At 37.7% G+C, this 19,788-nt stretch overlaps 1 protein-coding gene across 1 annotated transcript; it reads left to right on the top strand.

Moving 5' to 3' along the window:
* Window positions 1-414: 414 nt before the first annotated feature.
* Window positions 415-1,738, top strand: LOC139995124 (probable rRNA-processing protein EBP2 homolog). The gene is made up of 3 exons (XM_072018314.1): window positions 415-589; window positions 660-746; window positions 846-1,738. The coding sequence occupies exons 1-3, from the start codon at window positions 503-505 to the stop codon at window positions 1,650-1,652; spliced, it is 981 nt and encodes a 326-aa protein (XP_071874415.1). The 5' UTR covers window positions 415-502; the 3' UTR covers window positions 1,653-1,738.
* Window positions 1,739-19,788: the final 18,050 nt, after the last annotated feature.

Genomic DNA, 19,788 nt, shown 5'->3' with positions numbered 1-19,788 from the left:
TCTTATATAACTTATAACATACAATATACTTCTTCTATTGCGATAGCAAACAGTAGTTAATAGAGTATATGATCTGTAATTGGTTGAATTGATTTAGAAATTGTACGCAATTTCTTTTTATTGGATATTGAACTTTCTGCACTTTTTAAGGATACAATTTTATATAGGCAATTTGTATTTTAAATTTAAATAGAATTATTTATAGTAAAACTGAAATAATATCATGATATCAAAATTTTTTATGACACAAAAAAGAAACGGGGAGGTTTACAATTTTTAATATGCACATAAGAGTAATTATTGGGAGGAGTAAAGGGGACAATTTTTAATATTTCATTTTAATTATATTTGAGAACAGTTTAAGAAGCTTGCTTATCGTTTAAGTATCATACCTGAAACATAACCTTGTATTTCCAAGAGATTGCGCTAAAGGCGTGTGGATGTACACTGTGTATTGTGTCAAAACTGTAAATTTGTGTATTTATCAAATTTAACATAAAAAATGAAAGTGAAGAAGGTTGTATTGCACACCGAAGAAGCGCAAGCGTCTTCTGAATCGGATTCGGAATACAATTCATCAGATGAAGAAGTAAATATCACTTACGTATCAAAATATCTATCATAATCTTTTTCTAACCTCTTTCTTTTCACGTGTATAGTTACAAGAAGCTTATGCAAAGGGTTTATTGAAACCAGGTTTGAATTTCGTAATTGAAAAACAAAAAAAAGAACACAAAAACTGTGTTGTAAGTATAAAGATAATTAATTCTTAAATGTAACTTAATGGATTAATTCTTTTAAGAAAATGACAAGAAGATCATCCTTATAATTGACATTATTTGTAGAACATTATGAAAAACACGCTAGAGAAATTTAAACTGGATTTGCCATGGATCGAAAGGTTAGACATGGTTAACGCGCCAGCACCTTTAGCACCAGAATTGGCATTACAAATGCAGGAACAAGAAGTAAGGCGTTCTAAACAGTTACAAGGGAATAAGAAGTTACCACAGTACGAACCAGCCGAAGATCCTGTTTTGAACGACTTTCGCAGGGAAACAATGTTTCACAGACAAGCACAGGGTGCTGTTATGGATGCAATTGTACGATTGAAAAAGCTTGGTATTCCAACAACCAGACCCGACGATTATTTTGCTGAAATGGCAAAATCAGATACTCATATGCAAAAGGTTAGACAAAACTTAATGAGACAGCAAATAATAACACAAAGGTCAGAGAAGGTCAGACAGCTGAGACAACAGAGGAAAGTAGGAAAGCAAATGCAAATAGAAGCAACTCTGAAAAGGCATGCAGAGAAGAGAAAATTATTAGAGGAGGTTAAAAAATATCGCAAGGGTGCGAGAAAAGACTTAGATTTCTTAGATGACAAAAAGGTAAAACCTCAAGGTAGAACAGTGAATCAGAAGGTAGCGGCAAAGCGAAAAATGAGGGATGCTAAATATGGTTTTGGTGGGAAGAAACGTGGCAGTAAGAAGAACACGAGGGCAAGCTCTGCGGATGTTTCAGAATATAGAAGGCCTTCGAAGCCAGGGAAAGATTTGAAGAATAAAGGAGGTACAGGGGGGAAACCTAAACAGAGATTAGGAAAAAGTCGTAGAACACAGATGAAAGCAAAGAGGAGGAGACAATAGGAACAAACTTGATGTAATATGTTTTATACGACTAATTATCTTAAGCCACGTATTTGTAAAATAATAAACTTTTGCGTAATAAATGACTCTAGATACTTTCTATTATTATTTCTTACCTTTTTATCGAAATATTTCTGGGATCTCGTTCAACAGACAGCAATGAACAATTGCAAACTGGCCTCGACAAAAGAATTTTTGTCGCATACGTAACTACGTTCAAACGTATCGAGCGTGAAAGCACTGAAACGTATGCAAAGAAGGGATTACGTAAAGACGTGTAAAGCGAGAAAATCTTTTTCCCTTTTCAGAGATCTTTTTCAAGTTAGGTAGTACACTGTTTCGTGCTCAATCAAACGCGAACAGCCCCGAAGCATCATCGATACCGACGTTCTCGAGCTTGCTATTGCGTTTTATATGTATTCGTAGAATATTTCTATGCGCGTTGGAAAAATATACACCGGCCAAACAGAAACGCCCCATCGACTATTGTGGTTCTTATCACTCGTACCTTTCGCGAACTCCTATATAAAAAGAAATTCTTTCTCATTGTCGCTGATAATAATAGCCGTGAGTGTGTACACGCAACGCAAAGATGTTGTTCCTTCAATTATAGCGATTTCCTTGCTTTATCTTCAAATCCTCGTACTTTTTGTGATTTATTTTTTATTTATATCATATTTTTAGTTTGTCATTCTATTGCTACAGATAGATATTATGAAATATTTGAACGAATGAAATCCAATAGGATATTCCAATATAAATAGTATTTTTCTTGGAATATTCTTAAAAATTGTATAATAGTTGAATTAGAGAAGGTAATCATTACTTGGAACATTTATTTATTTATTATTTGAGAAATCTTTACTCAAAAGTTATCTAAGATTAGATTAATTTGATAACGTAAAACAAACATAACGTACATCGAAGAGTTTGAGTGTAAAAGTTTCGATTAAGTTTTATCACACGCAAGTACAGAAGAAAAATAACTAAACAAAATGAACGAATGGTACATAAAACAACAGCAGGAGTGGTCGCATGATGGATCGCTTAATCTACAAAGTGACTCTCCAATATTTGGTGCTCGACCCGTTCAATACGTTAATGCCCCATTATGTTATGAAAAATCGCGAAGGATGCGGTCGAATGATAGCGACACGAAACACGTGGATCAGAGTAATCTCCCTATGGTATCGATACCGGCGGAATATTTAACATGTGTCGTCCATTAGACAATCCACTGTATCTACAGGGTTTGTTACATGCATAGGAATGCGATTACACCGCATATTACATGCGCGGCCACGTTTGCACTCGCGTAGAGATACGTATGTACACACGCTCCCCTTTCCTTTAGCGATCGTTGGCTTGATTCGCCACCATACGTAGCTAATGATGATTTAACCTCATCTTCTATTCATGTGTGTACATTTAAAATTCACAAGCTTATAACAAAAAACAGCTACCCTTATCAAACTTGTAGATAATATCGCATAACAAATGAATTCCCCCCTACATTCATATAAAGTTTGAAAGTATATAGTAAAAAAAGAAAAATGGTAAATTATATTAACTGCGAGTTACTAATCTTACTCAATAAAATAAGTTCACGATACAATTAAATATCTTCTTCTTTAACATGTGATTCTCCAAAACGTAGAAAGAATTTTGAGAAAATACCTTCAAAAATTTGAACGAAAATTCAATCCAGTTAAATAACCAAGAGGCCTGGGGGTTATTCGCAAAATATGTATTACTGCGAGTATCCTGGCTTGGTATCGCTTCTCAAGGAAAAATCTTTGTGAAACGATACAAATTACCAAAATTCGTCACGAGAAGATGATACTCATATATGATAGATGCATAATTAACATTGTTACTATAGGAATGAATTATCTATTGAATTTTAGTTCAGTTCTATAATAAATATATTCTAAGTTATTAAATGTCTGTGTCTATGTCTGGAAACTTTATAGAGATGGAGAAACAATTCAGTTACTCGGACAAAGACAGAAAATTATTTGAAAAATCGATCGATTAACTTCTGAAAATGCATGATGACGCGCACATGTGGGATCATCGATGCGATGGATCCTCGAGGATCGATGGGATGGATGGTCAGTGGAATATGGGATAACACGCTTGATTGGGTTCCGAGTGTATACTTGTTATTTGGCGAGTGGAAATACCAGCGATCGAGCCGCATGCATAAGGCTGGGCCATTGGTGTGCAGCCACGTGCACGTGGCCGTGTATATTTTTTACAATAGCCCCGGGTTATTGTATTTAAATCCAGGAGCACTCTCGCGCTGTGTCCTCCGCTTCTGTGTCCGGCGCAGACACGAGAGCCCTGGGAATCCGCTCTCCAGGTAACAGCTGTTTCAGAGGGAGATCCCCATTTTTATTCCCTCCCACGCATTCCTAACAATTACTCAAGTGGTACGCACTGTTCCATAGGTTCTTTCTTCCATGATTTTCATTCTTAATCCTAGAATAGGATACTATAGGCTCTTTCATGACCCGAACATAGCGGTTTCGGTTACCGTGTTGCAAAATAATTTAGCCAATGTATAGTAACATATTTATTCTCCAACGCAGTTCTAAAGCAGTAACCAGATAGCTTTAACTCGTCTTGCTATTTAACTCATCAAAGCTGAAAAAACGCTTTATTCAAACTATCTTTTTATCCAAATAAGAGACAGGCCCGCGAGTCATTATCTTTCATAAGGCAGAGTCGGAATGTTAGAGAGGTTAGGAAACATCGCCGCAAATGAACAGCTTCCCCTATCGGGATCGGTGAATCGACCAGTTTTTAGACGTACTCGGTTAACGCGATCATGTTCGCGGTATTCATAACTGGGATACGGTTAGCATGTACGAATTTCATCGAACAAATTCGTGAGGTTTTTCCATGTATGGAACCGTACACACGATTCCACGGCTGGACCACGAGAATATGGACAGGTATCTCGCGCAGATATTTGTATTGATGACAACCGCGGCGTGACATGTATCCTCCGTCGCGTCGGCTGCTAATGGGTGAAATTTGTTTCGCCGTTACCTTCGGGCGATTTTGTTCGATTTCAAATTTCACCGAATCCGTATACTCCCTCTATCTCCCGTTCTGTTTCGCTCGCTACGTCGACCTACCACGGCGTTCCCGTGCTCATGGAAACCTGACAGGACAACGATAAAATATCCATCTCAATTATTTAGACCTTCGTCTAGTGCGCAGTATGGAAACACGGATGGTTTTAATCGATGGAGCGGTTGATAAATTGGTGCATGTGTTTTTTTCTTTTTTGACAATGTAGCTAAGTAATTGGAACAAGGTATTTTTGATCGTTAATGGACATTTGGGAATTTGAGTGGGTGTTTTCAACGTAAGAATTGTCGAATCTTTTGGAGAGTTTCGTGCGATCTGTAGAAAGTTAGAATTGGAAACCCGCCGGATTTTGGGATTTTTAAGGTAGAATAGTTATATTAAGTTCTTGGAATTAGTAAATTTGAAGTTTTTGGATCATCTACGCTGTGAATTTTCAGAATTTCTAATTTCTACAGCTTTGAATTTCCCAAGTTTCGACTGATCTTATTTTTGAATTTAAAGGCGTTGGATCTTCAAAGTTTGGCGTTTTTAATCTTACTTCTGAATTTTCTAAATTCCAAATTTGTTCCGTCTCCACTAAATTATACATGCATGATAAGGTTTCTTAAAATCTTAACATTATAAAACCAAAGTACGTGAACCGCGTTTGCGACGAGCAAAACAGAAGACGAATGTCGATAAGTCGGAAACGATATAACGAAATCGAAACGTGGATTTTAGCATGAAAATAGTAGGGCGTTCGATGTATTCGGTGCGTTGAAGGATATAAAACATTTTTCAGATATCTCTGCTCGACATGATAGACTTTATCCGACGAAAATGGATTCGACGAACCCTTTTATGGTTGAGACGAATAAAAAAAAAAAAAAAAAAAAAAGAAGATGGATTAAACAGAGATTTTTATTAACGCTTTAAAGTCAATTTTTTCTGCTCTTTTCTTCTCCAATTCGTGTTTTATCTCTTTCTATCTCATACACAATTATGAAATGTACAACTGTGTGCTTAAAATGTTCAAAATGGAAGTTGTTTACCGGGTTACTTTGTAATCCAACGAAACTTGTCAGTGTCCTGAACTGTAACGTTGATTAAAAGTTTAGATTGCACGAAGTTATTTCGTTTCTTGAATTTTCAACTTCGTTTCGGATGTCGTTAACGATTGCTTAAAACGCTTTTGATTCTAAGAGATGACTAAACGAAGTTTCGAGTTTGTATCGTGTTTACGTAATCAATGAAGATTTTCGCGAAATAATGTAAATTTATAACGACTGCCTTTAGGAACACGTTATTATTGTTAATATCAATATCAACACTTTGTCTTTTCTTTTTCTTTGTCAATTTTTATTCTATGAAAAAATGACACCGTCCAAATATTGAATCGAGAAAACAAAGAAGAATTAAATTCGCATAGAAAACATTGCATGCGGTAAGAACGAATATTCCGAAGGATCATCGGGAGGCTAATCCGGTTTAGACGCAACCGAAAGCTTAGTTGGAGTAGTTTAGTCAACCGGTTTGCACACATGGATCAAATAACTCGGTCGAGTAGTGATTTAGTTAAGTTTGAGCTACCATCTATACGAGTTCAGTGGAATATTTCACTTCTACTGGGAATCTACGTATCTGTGTACGGTTCTGTTTAGCAAACACGTGGTGATACCAATAGAGAATGAAAAAGATTCATTCTTTGCCTACGAATTAATCTTATTTTTCCGTTTAAACGACTCATTGTCGGAATGTTAAATTATCCAATACATCCAATTTCAAGTACGATCAAAGTTATTTTGAAAATCATCCTAAACGACAAATTCCCCTGCACATGACTCAACAACTCTTAAATATTTCCAAGCCCACGCTTTCACATTTCCTCTAAACCAAAGACGAGGCAGTCGCAGTACGTATTTCCCATCTTTTCCACCAGCCTACGTCCCTCATACAAGGACAAACACACGCAAACACAAATACAGCCATTCACACGGAACGACTTTTCCCGGAAGCATAAAACGGTGCTCACGTCGGCACGTGGCTATGTTAGGGGCCGCATCGAATAATACAGTCGTCCATAGACGAGATAGTTAGCCGTTGGTTACTTCTGCCCCCGGTGTGTTCCATAAAGCTCACGGTAAATCGACTGTGAGCGGGTGTGGAGCAGCAACCGAGTTCTACTGTGTTGCACGTACGCGGCCACGGGCGTTGGGTGCCCACGGGGGTGCAGAGGGAGAGAAACGCGAAGAGGAGGGATGGGAAACCATTATTGAAATGCAGTAAATGGCCGTGAGTTTCAATTGCCCCTGGGTGCTTCGAGCGTGCCGTAGGAAAGAGAGGCGCCTACCACCCTGGTCGTGTCCCCGTACACCCCCACACACCCGCGAAACCACCCTTTCACGGACGGGAGGGAATTACGAGAATTCGCAATGATTCCGCTCGCTGTCGGCGCACGAAAACACACGGAGGTTGATCGGCCTACGGGCTGTCGATGGTAAGGGCTATTACCTGGTCTAATGCTTCCTCTGCCAAGACGCTACCCGAGGTTTTTAGGAGGAGGGGCAGACGAGAGTTTGCAGTGGGGTTTGCATAATGCGTTGCCATTAATATATAGGTTTTGTAGAATTCTTTTGTCCTTAATGTTCTTCTTTTTTCGTTCTGGCACGATTCGGTACGTGGAGGTTCATTCGTATATGATTAAGAGAATTTGCCATTGTACGAGAGATTTCAGGGATTTTTCTAACTTTGAAAAGCTTACGAAGTTTTCACTATGCATTCCTTGGAGAATAGAATTTCGTTACATCTTTTTCTTAACGCTGTCGTTTCTTTATTTTATTTTATTCTATTTTCTTTTTCGTGGGAGGGGAGAGGCGTGTGATACAGTGTATGGAAATTTTAAGTCCAGCCTGGTGATCAGGAAGATTTGTAATTTCTTAAAGAAGGATCCTTTTTATTCGACGTAGAGCTTGGTTTGGCATTACGTTGTATCGTATAACAAATGTTTCGTTCCGTTGAATTTTGTGGATGCATTCAACTTAAAATATACGAAATGACACAAATTTGTCCAACTATCGATGATCGTATCTGAACATGTATCTCAATAACACATCGAATCAGTTAGAATTAGATTGTTTCCAGTGAAAACGTGAACTATTGGTGGAAGATTCTATCCAATCATTCACACGAGAAACATGTGACCAATTCCCCAGAATAATTGCTGTTTGCAGTTATTATGCATCCTGTGGCGTGTTACACGACACGTGTTATTTGAACAACGTGAATGTTATAACAGATACAAACAAAGCGCAACGCATAATCGCTTCGATGTTCTTCGGATAATATAAAGGTTAGCCGTGTCCCTAATTGGGGATAATGGCAATCGAACGTCCATAATGTGCGTGCATATTAAATTGTACAATTTTTGGCCCTAAAAATTAATTTATCGCTTCTGAGGATTTAAGACTATTAATTTATAATATAGAAATCTTTGTTTATAAAGATACGAATAATTTAAAACTTAGGTTGGATATTTTTAAATATAACGTTTTCAAATAACAATTCAAAAATTACATTAAATATTTCGCTCTTCAAGAAACATTAAAGTTGTTACGGTAAAGAAACGATAATCTTTATGTAAATTTTCGAAAGTTTTTCATACTGAAATTTCTGCAATTCTTCATAGCAATAATTACAGTCGCAGGCTACGAAGCACGAATCTAATTGGTTTAATCTATGTCGGCTAATTGGTTGACAGATTAAAATCGTGGATGTACAGAATCTCTGGAAGTAATTCTTCATCCTGAATTCTTGCAATCTTAATTCAAAATCAACAAATTCCTACGTTTCTTAAATACAAATTTCTCAAATACAAATAATTGGCAGATTAAAGATAGAGTAAATAATAATCGAACAATTTATTGTAAAAATTCTGTCAATTTTCGAGATAATTAAAATCTTCCATTTACCTGAATTTTCTTTCAAAATTATCTTTTACGTCCACTATTTGTAGCGAGATAATACTTTGCCACCATTTATAAAACTAACTTTAAAAGGTTTGCCATTTTTTATAAAAATATGTGTAATTTAAAATCTTCTGTACTCGCTCGCAAAAAGCTCTGTGACCGAAAAATCTTCATAAAAGAATTTCTCTAACCCAAAAATTTACTAATCCTTTAGAAAATCCTCATTACCTTTTGCAAGCACTTGTGCAACCCGAAAATCCGACTATTCGTATCTAAACTTCCTCTTAGAAAAGTAAATAATACATAATTTGGATCAGTTTTTGTCCCTTACGATATCTTCCCAGTGGCCCAGATTCGTTCTTCTTCAATTTGCTAAATGACAATTGAATTCACTATTATCAACTTCGTTTCTGCAAGTAAGTAGGTCCATGTAACTGCATGTAACTGAACCAACGGGATCGTATAACGAGATGCAACCAGACCAACCGGAGCGTGTAACTAAATACAACCAAGATCAACTAGAGTACGTAACAATGTATACAATAACCCATAAATAACTAGATGCTTGGTTATTTTCCTTACAACGTTGCAAATTTAACAGAGCATTATTTGACAAAGCAAAATTCATGGCGAAAGCAAGGGTATGAAGGGATGAGCGGCGCAGACGTAAAAGTATGAAATTATTTTGTTCGGAAGATCATTTGCTCGTTTGGTTTAAACGCGCTGTAGCGATATACGAAACTGAATTAATAATTCGAAGGTTTGCCTAAATCTTCGTGATGATCGAAAGAGATCGATTATCGGTTTCGTGAATGGATTTCTAGATAGAAAAACAGTGGATGCACGTGATCGATACGCGCTCACGTTCGCGTTGGTAGGCGGGATAAGGGTCGCTGGTGCAAAACGCGATCGTTTAGGTAACGCAGTCAGGGAGACAAATGCGATATCGCGTCTCACGGCTATAGCGGAATTTCAATGGAGCAGATGATATTCAGCGATTCGCAGACGTCGGTAACGAAATTGGACTGGCGTGTCAGTGGCATACCAATAAGCGATATACGCGAACGGAGAGTCCCGGCCACGCTTTATTTTCCCTGAATATGACGCGACCTATTCGCGAGCACGTATTTGTCAGCGAGACCCGCGGAATAGAGCTACTCGACTGTTTTCTCTGAGAAGCGGCATGACATTTTTATGCGGGTCATTTGTATGTATGCACAATGCCTACAGTTTCGCTCCGACTTGTCTAGGGATCCCTAGGATCCTTGCAAAGTATCGAGAGACGTTTCAGAGATCATGTCTGTGTGATTTCTAAGTAGTTGCTGTTCTTAGTCTCTTGCTTTCCACTTGTTTATGTTGGAACAAGTTCTTTTTCTTCTTTACAAGAAGAGTAGCTTGCTTGAGTACAGGTTTTTCTGCGATATTTTGTTCGATCAAGGTGATCGATATTATCGTGATATGATACTTGGTTATTTGCAAATCTTAGGATTCGCTAATAAATATGTTTAAATTTTTCTTTGTTGAAGAAAGAACGATTTTCTTCAATCTTCTTTTCTTAATTTTCTCATTTATTAGAAAAGGAAAACATAAAATATTTATTTAATTGAAAATTAATTCTTTAGCGAAACTAATCGTAATTAACTTTTTGATATTCGATCGAAATTAATGAAACAATCCTCGCGTCGGCTAGCAGAAATCCCGAGGTTTCAATTCAAACACGTATTCGTTCGACCTAACCTCAAAACTTGACGGAGCTGCCATGTATTGTATCGAACGTTTCCAGTCAGAAGTTGACATATAACCGTTTTCGTTCACGCTTTTCGCTTTTCCACCCGCGTCAGTCAGAGAAATACAAACATTTCGGTGAATGCGATCAGTATCGTTCGCGCTGTCCTCTTCATTAGCGTTGACCACGTTTGGAAGATCCGACGATGTTGACCTCTCTCCGCAATAGATAATGGAAGACTCTGTATCGAGTCGAATTGTACCATTCAAAGCGATATCATACTTCGATACGAAGGACAGAAACTTTCAAACAAGTTTCAACATCAGGAACGTTTCGAAATTATATAATTAATATCATTCCTGGGTCCTAAGATAGATCTCGAGAAACGCGAGTCTCCGGGCTCTGACGTGGTCGTTATTAATCGAAAGTTTCGACAGAAAATTATATCACTTTTACTAATTATATTTTGAGCTTGTATATTTCTGATATAAAGATATCTACCAAAGAGAATTTTTTTCTATGTGAAATTTTGTATACGTCTGTTAAGTTTGTTGTAACAAAAATAATTCTTATCGATTGCCGTTAATCGATTTTTTAAGCGGAGAAAGTATTTTAGAACATTCTCGACACTGTTATTTTATAGTGTTCTTAAATGGAGCTTGTGTACACGCTAAAATTAAATTATTCAAAAAGAATATTACATTATTACTTAATCAAGTTTGTAGCCAAGTTTGTGTCAGTTTGAATTGGAATATACACGTTGAAGGAAGTAGAGACGTCGATAAAAGATGTCTCTACAATGACCTTTATATTCTTAATGAATTATTTTCATATCGATAGACATAGGTTCATTCTCTCGTGGTCGGGATCGATGGGATTCGATTTTCACTCTGTCGAACGATATGTGCCGTATCGCAGGTTTTAAATATTTAAACGAAGAATCCTTCTCGATCACGGAATATAGATGAAAGAATATTTTTACTTACACATGCAGTTTTAACTTATCCTTGCAAGCTGGAATTTAAATATCTCCAATTAAAATCCGGTGAGCTGCCTTTAAAAGCTGGAAATTTAAATTCTGCCGATAAAGCTTGAATACCGGCACGCCCGGTTGAAATTTTCACCTCGCCATAGAAAGACTATTAGTTGTTATTTATTGCCCATCGCGCGGGAAATCTCTACCCTTTTCCACGTGGATTCCATCCATTTTCAAATATTCGCGCGACGTCGCTTCAAAATTAACGAGTATTTAAATTGGCATTACTTTAAACAGACAGAAGCTATTTTCTACCTTCTATATTATTTCAAATATTTATTTCAAAAATCTCCAGGGCATTAAGCTCTTTGTAAAACTCTCCGATTCAAAAATTGAAACCTATGTTGCTTCAAATATTTAAGCTCTTGATAAACAAAATATGCAAAGTGTTTATCAATACACCAAAAACTCGCCAAAATATTGTAAGGTTTTTTGTTTTTAGCGAAGTACACTTTTATATATATATATGTATTATAACAGTATTATATTACGAATAGTATTACAATTATGTAGGATCAGTTGTAGTATAATAAACGACGAATAACGTCCGTAGAAATCGAATTTCCGAATAAATATGAAGGATTTATTTGAATAAAAAATATCTCACGGTAGATCGAATTTGCTTTGAAGAAATTTTTCAATAGGAGAGAAAAGATATCGATAGACCCTCCGCGTTCTCGTCCGTAGAGACGCGAATTGCGAGGCATTTCTCACATACGGAGGAGCGTGCAGCGGAAAATCCTTTTTCTAGGGACTTTCACACGCTTACGTGTTTTGTGTTCTTCCCTATTATGACTGTTGCGTGCCGTGGCGGCGTATCGAGGGCTTCCCCGACGTGCTCGACGCGATACGATGATCTCTGAATCGACCAAGTCCTCTTCACCAGGGAAATCGATTTCACAGGCATGCTATACCCGTTTTATATTTAATGGGACATAACCTTTTGCACGGTAAAAATTCCTATGACGATCAAATCCTGTCGTATGTCGCGTTCCTAGACTGTGACGAATGTTTACGAAGATTTAATATTCCGATTACACGATTAGACGATGTATTTATTACACACTTGAAGGTTCCAGATTGAGAGTGGTCGGTAGGAATGGAAGTTGGATTTTTTTTTTTCATGGAACGACACGAATAAACATACTTGAGTTTTTGTATATTTGAGATATTTCACAGAGGTATTAAAGGCATTGTATCAGACTCTCTTTGTATCGAATTTTTCGATATCAATTCCTTTTTTCAAGGAATAAACCAGTAGTTTTTTTTCCCTTTTTTTTGTTGTACTTGACATTAAATTTCTCGTCAAATACGTACTTATTTTTGGGGATATTTTAGATCATCTCGGTTCAAAGTTGGATCCACTCGAAATGCAATACTACGTATCCGAACGAAAGAAGAGAAAAAAGAACGAGTATCATCGATGATATCGACGTATTTTTAGATATTTCGAACAATATTCGGGCACGCGTTCAAACGAAGTGAAAAGTGTTGAAGTGGGTATCGAGATGGACGAGGATGCAATATTTTACGAATATTGAAAAGTTTTGACGGAAAACACCACTCGATTTTTAATGTTTCACGAATTCATCGAAAGCTCGACAATGTCCTTCGCAATTTGTTTGTGCGCGGATCTCATCGATCCGTTTTATCGCTTACAGCGACCGAACTTTTATTTTCGTCTCTCAAAGAATCCATAAATCTATAATTTAGAATTTTCAAATACACAATTTTCTTAATTAACATTAACGAGTTACTCCACTCACGCTCGATCGTTCGTCACTGCCTTAACGCAGTTATGAAAAGATGTTTTAAATTCTAGCTTTGAAATAATAAATTTACGAATCAGAAGTAATATAGAGCGTAACATTAAAATTCAAGACTTCGATTTTAACCTGCAACGAGATCAGGAAATAATTCGGAAAAAAATATCTGCGAAGAAATAACCACCCCGATTGAAAAAATAAGCAGACATTGAAAAAACAATTGAATTTTCAAACATCTCTTTTCGATTAACTCGAATTACAAAAACTATCGATAAATCAAGTTAAAATCGAGCTTCTACAAGCTATTCGTTTAAAGTTTTCTAAAACGTTCGATCCACTTTTCCATGAATTTAATTTACACGAATCATCTCTCGACCACCCACGACTATAAAACTACTCAAAAATCCATGGAGAAATCGTGTATCCCGGGAATGGTATAATGAGAGTTCGCAGCAAACACGTCCGGTCTAGCCAACGTCCGCTTAATAACCAGGAAAAGGAGCCGGATACGTTTCAAGTATTTGCCCAGCGTGCTAATAAGGAGGGGAAAAGAGGCGGAAAAGAGCGAGTAGCTACAAAAAAGAAAAGAAAAGAGAAGAGAAGAACAACGAAAAAGAAGAAGAAAGGGCAACGATTAATATCGAGTTTATTAAGAGCAGGAAGCCGTTAACAAAGAGCACATTTCAGGGACGTGACTGCAGTGGCTACTGTACAATTTCCGGGTCTGTTACCGGCGCGTCTCCAGCTTTCTCACTGTTCATTTCTTTCGAGACACGCCGTATTGATATTTGATTTCTTTTATTGCGCGTCCTTTGAGCGACGCTCGCGACTTGATTACGCCGCAAAGAATAAAACGGCACCGGCGATATTACGTTTGGTAATTCCACGCGAAACGAGCGGACGTGAAAGTTGATCAGCAAAGCTTTGGGTCCCGCGAGACCGAATCGATGCGTTCAACGAGTATGCAAGAGAATATTATCCAGTTTTTGCTCGGTTTCCGCCTCCTCTACAGTGCTTTTAAGCGTTATCTTTTTGTAAAGGTAGAGGGAAATCCCTTTTAATTCGCTTCTCGTAAACGACGAAATATATTAGAGTCGAGTATCCGAGATGGCGCTCTGATCATCAATACGGTTGGTAATTGTTGGTTAAGGGAACGCTGAGTCTTCGTTTCAGTTTTGCGAACTTTTCATGTCGTTTCTGTTAGGTTTGTTCAGCGTTTAAATTAATAAATACCAATTTCCACCGAACAAAATAAAATATATTATTGATTCATGATTGAGAATAGTTTTAAGGTGATTGGCGTAGTTCAATTATAGAAACGTGAATTAGTTGCAAATTTTGCAGATATCTTGGGTGACACAGATAATTGGATCGACTGTACTATTCCTGACAACATATTTTTTTCAGTTTTGACTATTTGAGGTGATTGGTGGAATTATTCTGGATAACTTGTGCAGTTGGACGTGGTTAACTAGACATCAGAATAGTTAGACTGCGAAAGTGCGATCTTTTTTCGAATTTTTCATATTTTTATCGCTGATTAGTTACTAGGTGATTGACATTATCCATTCAATGATGCATAAAATAGAGTCTATTTTTATTTTTGAACTGAATTGTCTGTATAAAATCTCGCTTCCATCAACTTCTTAGTCGATAATTCTCCAATCCGTGTATTTATTCAAAAAGGATATCCTAAACAGGAACGACGCTCGATAGCTGATTGTCTGACAGAAACGCGACGTTTCTAGTAATCAACGCATTTTCCGTCCCAGGAACGTTAACGTCGACGTTTATGCGTCATTCACAAACGAGGACTTCGTTTCGAGAATATCATTCCTTAATTAAGATCCTGCGGTTTAATTCATCAACTTGCCCATTGCAGCGTCCCATCATATACATGTGTACGTGCAACGACCTTTCGCGATAACCCACTTGTGAAAATAGAGGGACAACAAATGACGGCAGGTCGATTAAAACGAGACTGTCTGACTCTTTTTGCTTTGGGTCATATTTTAATTAGACCGGGAATGCACTGTTGACATATTTGTGAGCCTTAAGATCGAAGTTCATGTCTGGCATTCTTTAACTGTAAAATTGGAATCGCGTGTTCCCTGTAAAATTAGATTCTCGCGAACGATTGAATTCACAATCAAGCGATTCTTGGAAATATTCCATTCTGAAAATTCCATTCGTGGAAACGACTTTTGGAAACATTTAACATGTTCAATATTTTGATATATTTATTGCTGTATACAATTTTTGTCAAATTTCTTAATTTTAAGCGTATGAGAGTATAAGGTATAGGTAATGTAATTTTTCTGTAGTTTTCTAGGGGGGGGGGGAGTGAAGTAGTAGTTATACTATATGACAAATCTAGCGTTTGTTAGAATTATCTTTGAGTTTGAAATATGGTATCGTATTTTAAGTCACGCTGTGTGTTTCTAAAGTTCAGCCTGGAAACTTGTCGCGTTAATTTACCCTCGAACTTCTGAAAATTACTTCAAAAATGGAAACATATTTCATTCTCGTTAAACCACTGTGAAACTCGGTCTTCGCGTTTATATAGCTTCCAAATCCAGCACAGTATTTTTCCATCATCGCGTCGTTACTCTATGGGTCATCCTTTTGCCGGGATCGTTTAGATACTGTACCATTTTCGCTGAGAAATTTTCCAAAATGGAGCGATATATACACGACAAAATTCCATTAGCTTCTTGTTTCAATAATTACGAACGAAACCTCTCTAGTCCATTTCGTATAACAATTTCTCGAGATTCTCACAGAACTGCGATTATAAAAAAAAACTTCCCAGTCGTGAGATTCTACCAAAAAGATTAGTCGAAAACGCAAACTAGCATGGACATCTTCGAGCACCGATAAGCTGTAATCGAGACGGTGCCAGGTTTGTCGCGCCTGGTCGACGATTTCCAAGCTTCGAAGGCGCCTCGACGTTTCATTTTTCGTCGCACGTAGCGACGGGAAAAAATTCACCCTCGCATGTTCGAGCCGTATGGTCGTTCGGAGACCGTGGATGAGACGGTTAAGGGGTTCCACGGGGTCGAAAGTGGACCACCAGTCGAATAGATAAGGGTGCGAACTTCTCACGAGTCGGTTGATTTACGAAATTGTTCCTTTAAAGCGACATGCCGACAACTTTCCGAATTCCCGTATGTTGCACGCCTAAACCTTCTCGATCCCTTTTCAAACATGAATTCCGTCGAACGTACACTTTTATCTCGCAAGGTTACCGCTTCATGCAGAATTAACCTTTCTTCGCGTGTTTCCCCGCATATTTCTATTTCGGCCGCGAACGCGGCCTTAAAAAGTTCCTGAAAATTCGATTAGGATCATCTTTCCGTTTTATACGAATGTTTGAGACGTCGTTGGCAGAATTTTAGGCAGTTTCCTAAAATGTTGGCACGCCTGATAGTGTTCATGGACACGGACTTTTCGGGGAATTTAATAATTTAAGCGCGTAGATGGCGTGATGGCGGTGCTCGTCGGTTAGAGGTATATGGTATCAAGGTTTCAGGGGATTTTAATTTGATACTTTGCCTTTTTGCTGGAATTGTAGACAGTTATGGAAATTGGAGAGCCCCGAGAGCTCCTAAAATTTGGTGAAAAATAACGTTTTATCTTAACGCTAAAACCATCGACGAATAAAATATACAACTTGTATCAGAGAAGTAGAAGGGATAGGACAAAGTTCGTAATGCAATAGGAAACGCGTATAAATTTTTATTAAACTATCTAAATTTTAAATTCGTTGAACTTTGACAAAATCTCGTGGAGTTCGATAGGTTGCTACAAGTAACATCTTGGTAGAAGAAAAATGGAAGAATTAAATTTTAACGAAGAAGGTGCAGTTTCCATGTTTCATATTTTTACGTGCTCGGAAAATTACGAAAAGGTCGCTTCACCTTTTACTCGAAATTAAAGATCCCCGAACGCTTTCAGAATCTCCGTAGACACACATAATTTAACTGCTCTCGTAAAACTTTAATATACCTCAAGAGTTTCTGATTTTCTTTTTTGTCGAAACGACCAAGGCACTGGCCGATTTATTCGCCCTTTAATGTTTTATGCGATCATGATAATAAATATTAGACTATTTTTGTGTGAGCTGCTTCTTTCGAAAGACGATAGACCAAACTATTATTGAGTGAAAGATTATTCCAGCTATAGCTGCTTCACGATATGTCGTGTGTATCTCGAATATTATTTCGTTTAGTTTCTAACTTTACCAATACGGTGCGTATGATTATACGAAGATAAATAAAATACAAATTTTGAAAAAGAAACGAAATTTCGTGTAACTCTGAAATTTCTCCAAACCTGATCGTACGATGATCGTACATTTCGACGGTATCACGGGAGAACGAATACCGTGTTATCAAGTTATCGACGAAATATTTTCCGCGTAAAAACCGACAAATGTCCGTTCCGTTTGCCAAAGGGTATATTTTCACTCGTAGACACGCCCCGTAATGATAGAAAATTTCAGCATACACGTCTCGGCCGATAAGCAGTCACAAATGCATTCGTACGATTCGACACGATGTTACGTACCAGAGAAAGAATCCAAGTCCATCGTGTTATCGAACAATCACGAAGGCTTATGTTCACTATCAGCGCAGGCCTAATCATAGTATCGTTTTCTGATTTACATATTCATGACGATCTACACACAGCTGACGGATGAAACAAAATAATATTTGAGAAGTGTATCGCGAAGCAGCCATAAGTGGAATAACTTTTCATTGGGCGCTGGTTTTTGGTTTAGTACGATTTCCAGCTGAATGAATCCGAACTCTGTCTAGTCATTCAGTTTCATGATTTAACAACGATGCACGATCGAATTTAATATTTGATTAAACTAGCCGACAGAACAGACCGCCATTCCAGTATATGATATGTAAATAATCAAGCGTACCAAGCTCTTAGTATTTCATGAACAGCTGCTCGGTGACAGATCTGGGTCACGTTGAATTCCAGCCCCCTGTGTTAAATGCCATAAACGGGGTCTACCACCTTTCCCGTGAAACAAAACGCTACTGGCCGGAGCAAGAAGTTCCCGGTAATATCTTACTCTCGAAAGAACGAATCGTCGGTTAGAGAACGCGATCGTGATTTTGTCTCGTAATTGTCACGTTCAAATTCAATTTCTATTCCGAGCAGATAGTGGATCGTTACATTGATATAAAAAATCAGGATTAGTTTAATTCTAAAGTAGACATTTCCTACACTCGTTGATCTTTATTCAATTACGTGTACGCGTGGAACTGTATTTAATTGCAAGAGGAATAAAAAGAATGATAATCGATTACTATTTTCCAAATTTTTAAGTACTAAATTAAATTCTCTCGCATCTCGTGTAACAGAAGATTGCCTGGAAAACGTGAAAAACCTGGCTTGCTATATTCGTCTTTTGTAATCCTAGACTGTGAATAATTATCCGTTTTGCAGCCTTAGAAGAAGAGAAGGACACGCGGAACTCCGCTAGATAGGACATTTTGACTAAAGAGGGCAGCGTTAGTGACAACAAGCACCGGCCCTTTAGGGTAGCAATCGAGTCTCGGATTCATGCATGAATAATAAACTCGTGTCCTTCGATCGAACTGTGTACATGCGGGTTGGTAAACGATCGTGTACTCGGTTTTTCCTCTTCGCTGGCATAGGTGTGATTAAAACTCGAGCACTTTGTTGGACGAAAGCCCCGCGGAGTCCGACAGGAAAGGCTAATGAAAGCAACTTTGCTGATTTTCAATCTCCAACTCCGAACTCTGTCTCTTTTCGTTTTCATGGAAACGTTTCGTTTTCGTTGCAAATTAAGCTGGATTGCGCTTCTTCGACCCGTTTCCACTGATTGTCAGGCATACTAGCTAGAAACTTGTGTTGTTTCTGTTGTTCGGTCCTCGAGTTTCATGCCATTGATGAATTTGCCGCCATTAAGGAAAACTCTCCGAAAGGAGAGTTCCGATGGCGACACCGTTCTACCAGTCTTTTCGGCTAAATGAGATTTGAACGAGGATAGGGCGTGTTTTTCTTTGTTTTTCGAACAGGAGTTCGCAACATCGGGCTTTTAATATCTTAGGACAGGTGTAATGAGCTTTTTCTGGCTGTTGTTTTTCAGGACAGACGAAATTGGGCTAAGTTGAGATTGTTTTGCTTGGAAGGACGGGATCCTGGAGCGTGAGCTTTTGTGTTTACCGTGTAATAATCGTGAAAGTAATCGTAAGCATCGTGTTTAATCTTGAAGTCAATTTAAACAGCGGCTATAATTATTTTTGGAATTTTAGTAGATTAAACAGGGAAGAAAGGATTAAAAATAAATCGAAGCTCGTTATAGTTTTATGTTAATACGCGTTAGACCGCAATATTATCGAATAAAGTATTTCTGAAATGGTCTTTAAGACACACACTTATCGCCGAACAACGACTTTTTCAAAAGAATCATCGTTGATTAAACGAAGCAGGTTTGCCGAAGAATTAAAAACGCGGTGTAATGGCGCGTGTTCGCCGGGAAATCTCCGCGCGATTCCCCTTTTTTAAATATTTTACA

Source organism: Bombus fervidus, chromosome 15 (assembly GCF_041682495.2).
Source record: "Bombus fervidus isolate BK054 chromosome 15, iyBomFerv1, whole genome shotgun sequence".
NCBI classification, from domain to species: domain Eukaryota; kingdom Metazoa; phylum Arthropoda; class Insecta; order Hymenoptera; family Apidae; genus Bombus; species Bombus fervidus.
Note: the sequence above shows the minus strand (reverse complement) of the source record. Positions and strands in the feature narration are given on the sequence as shown.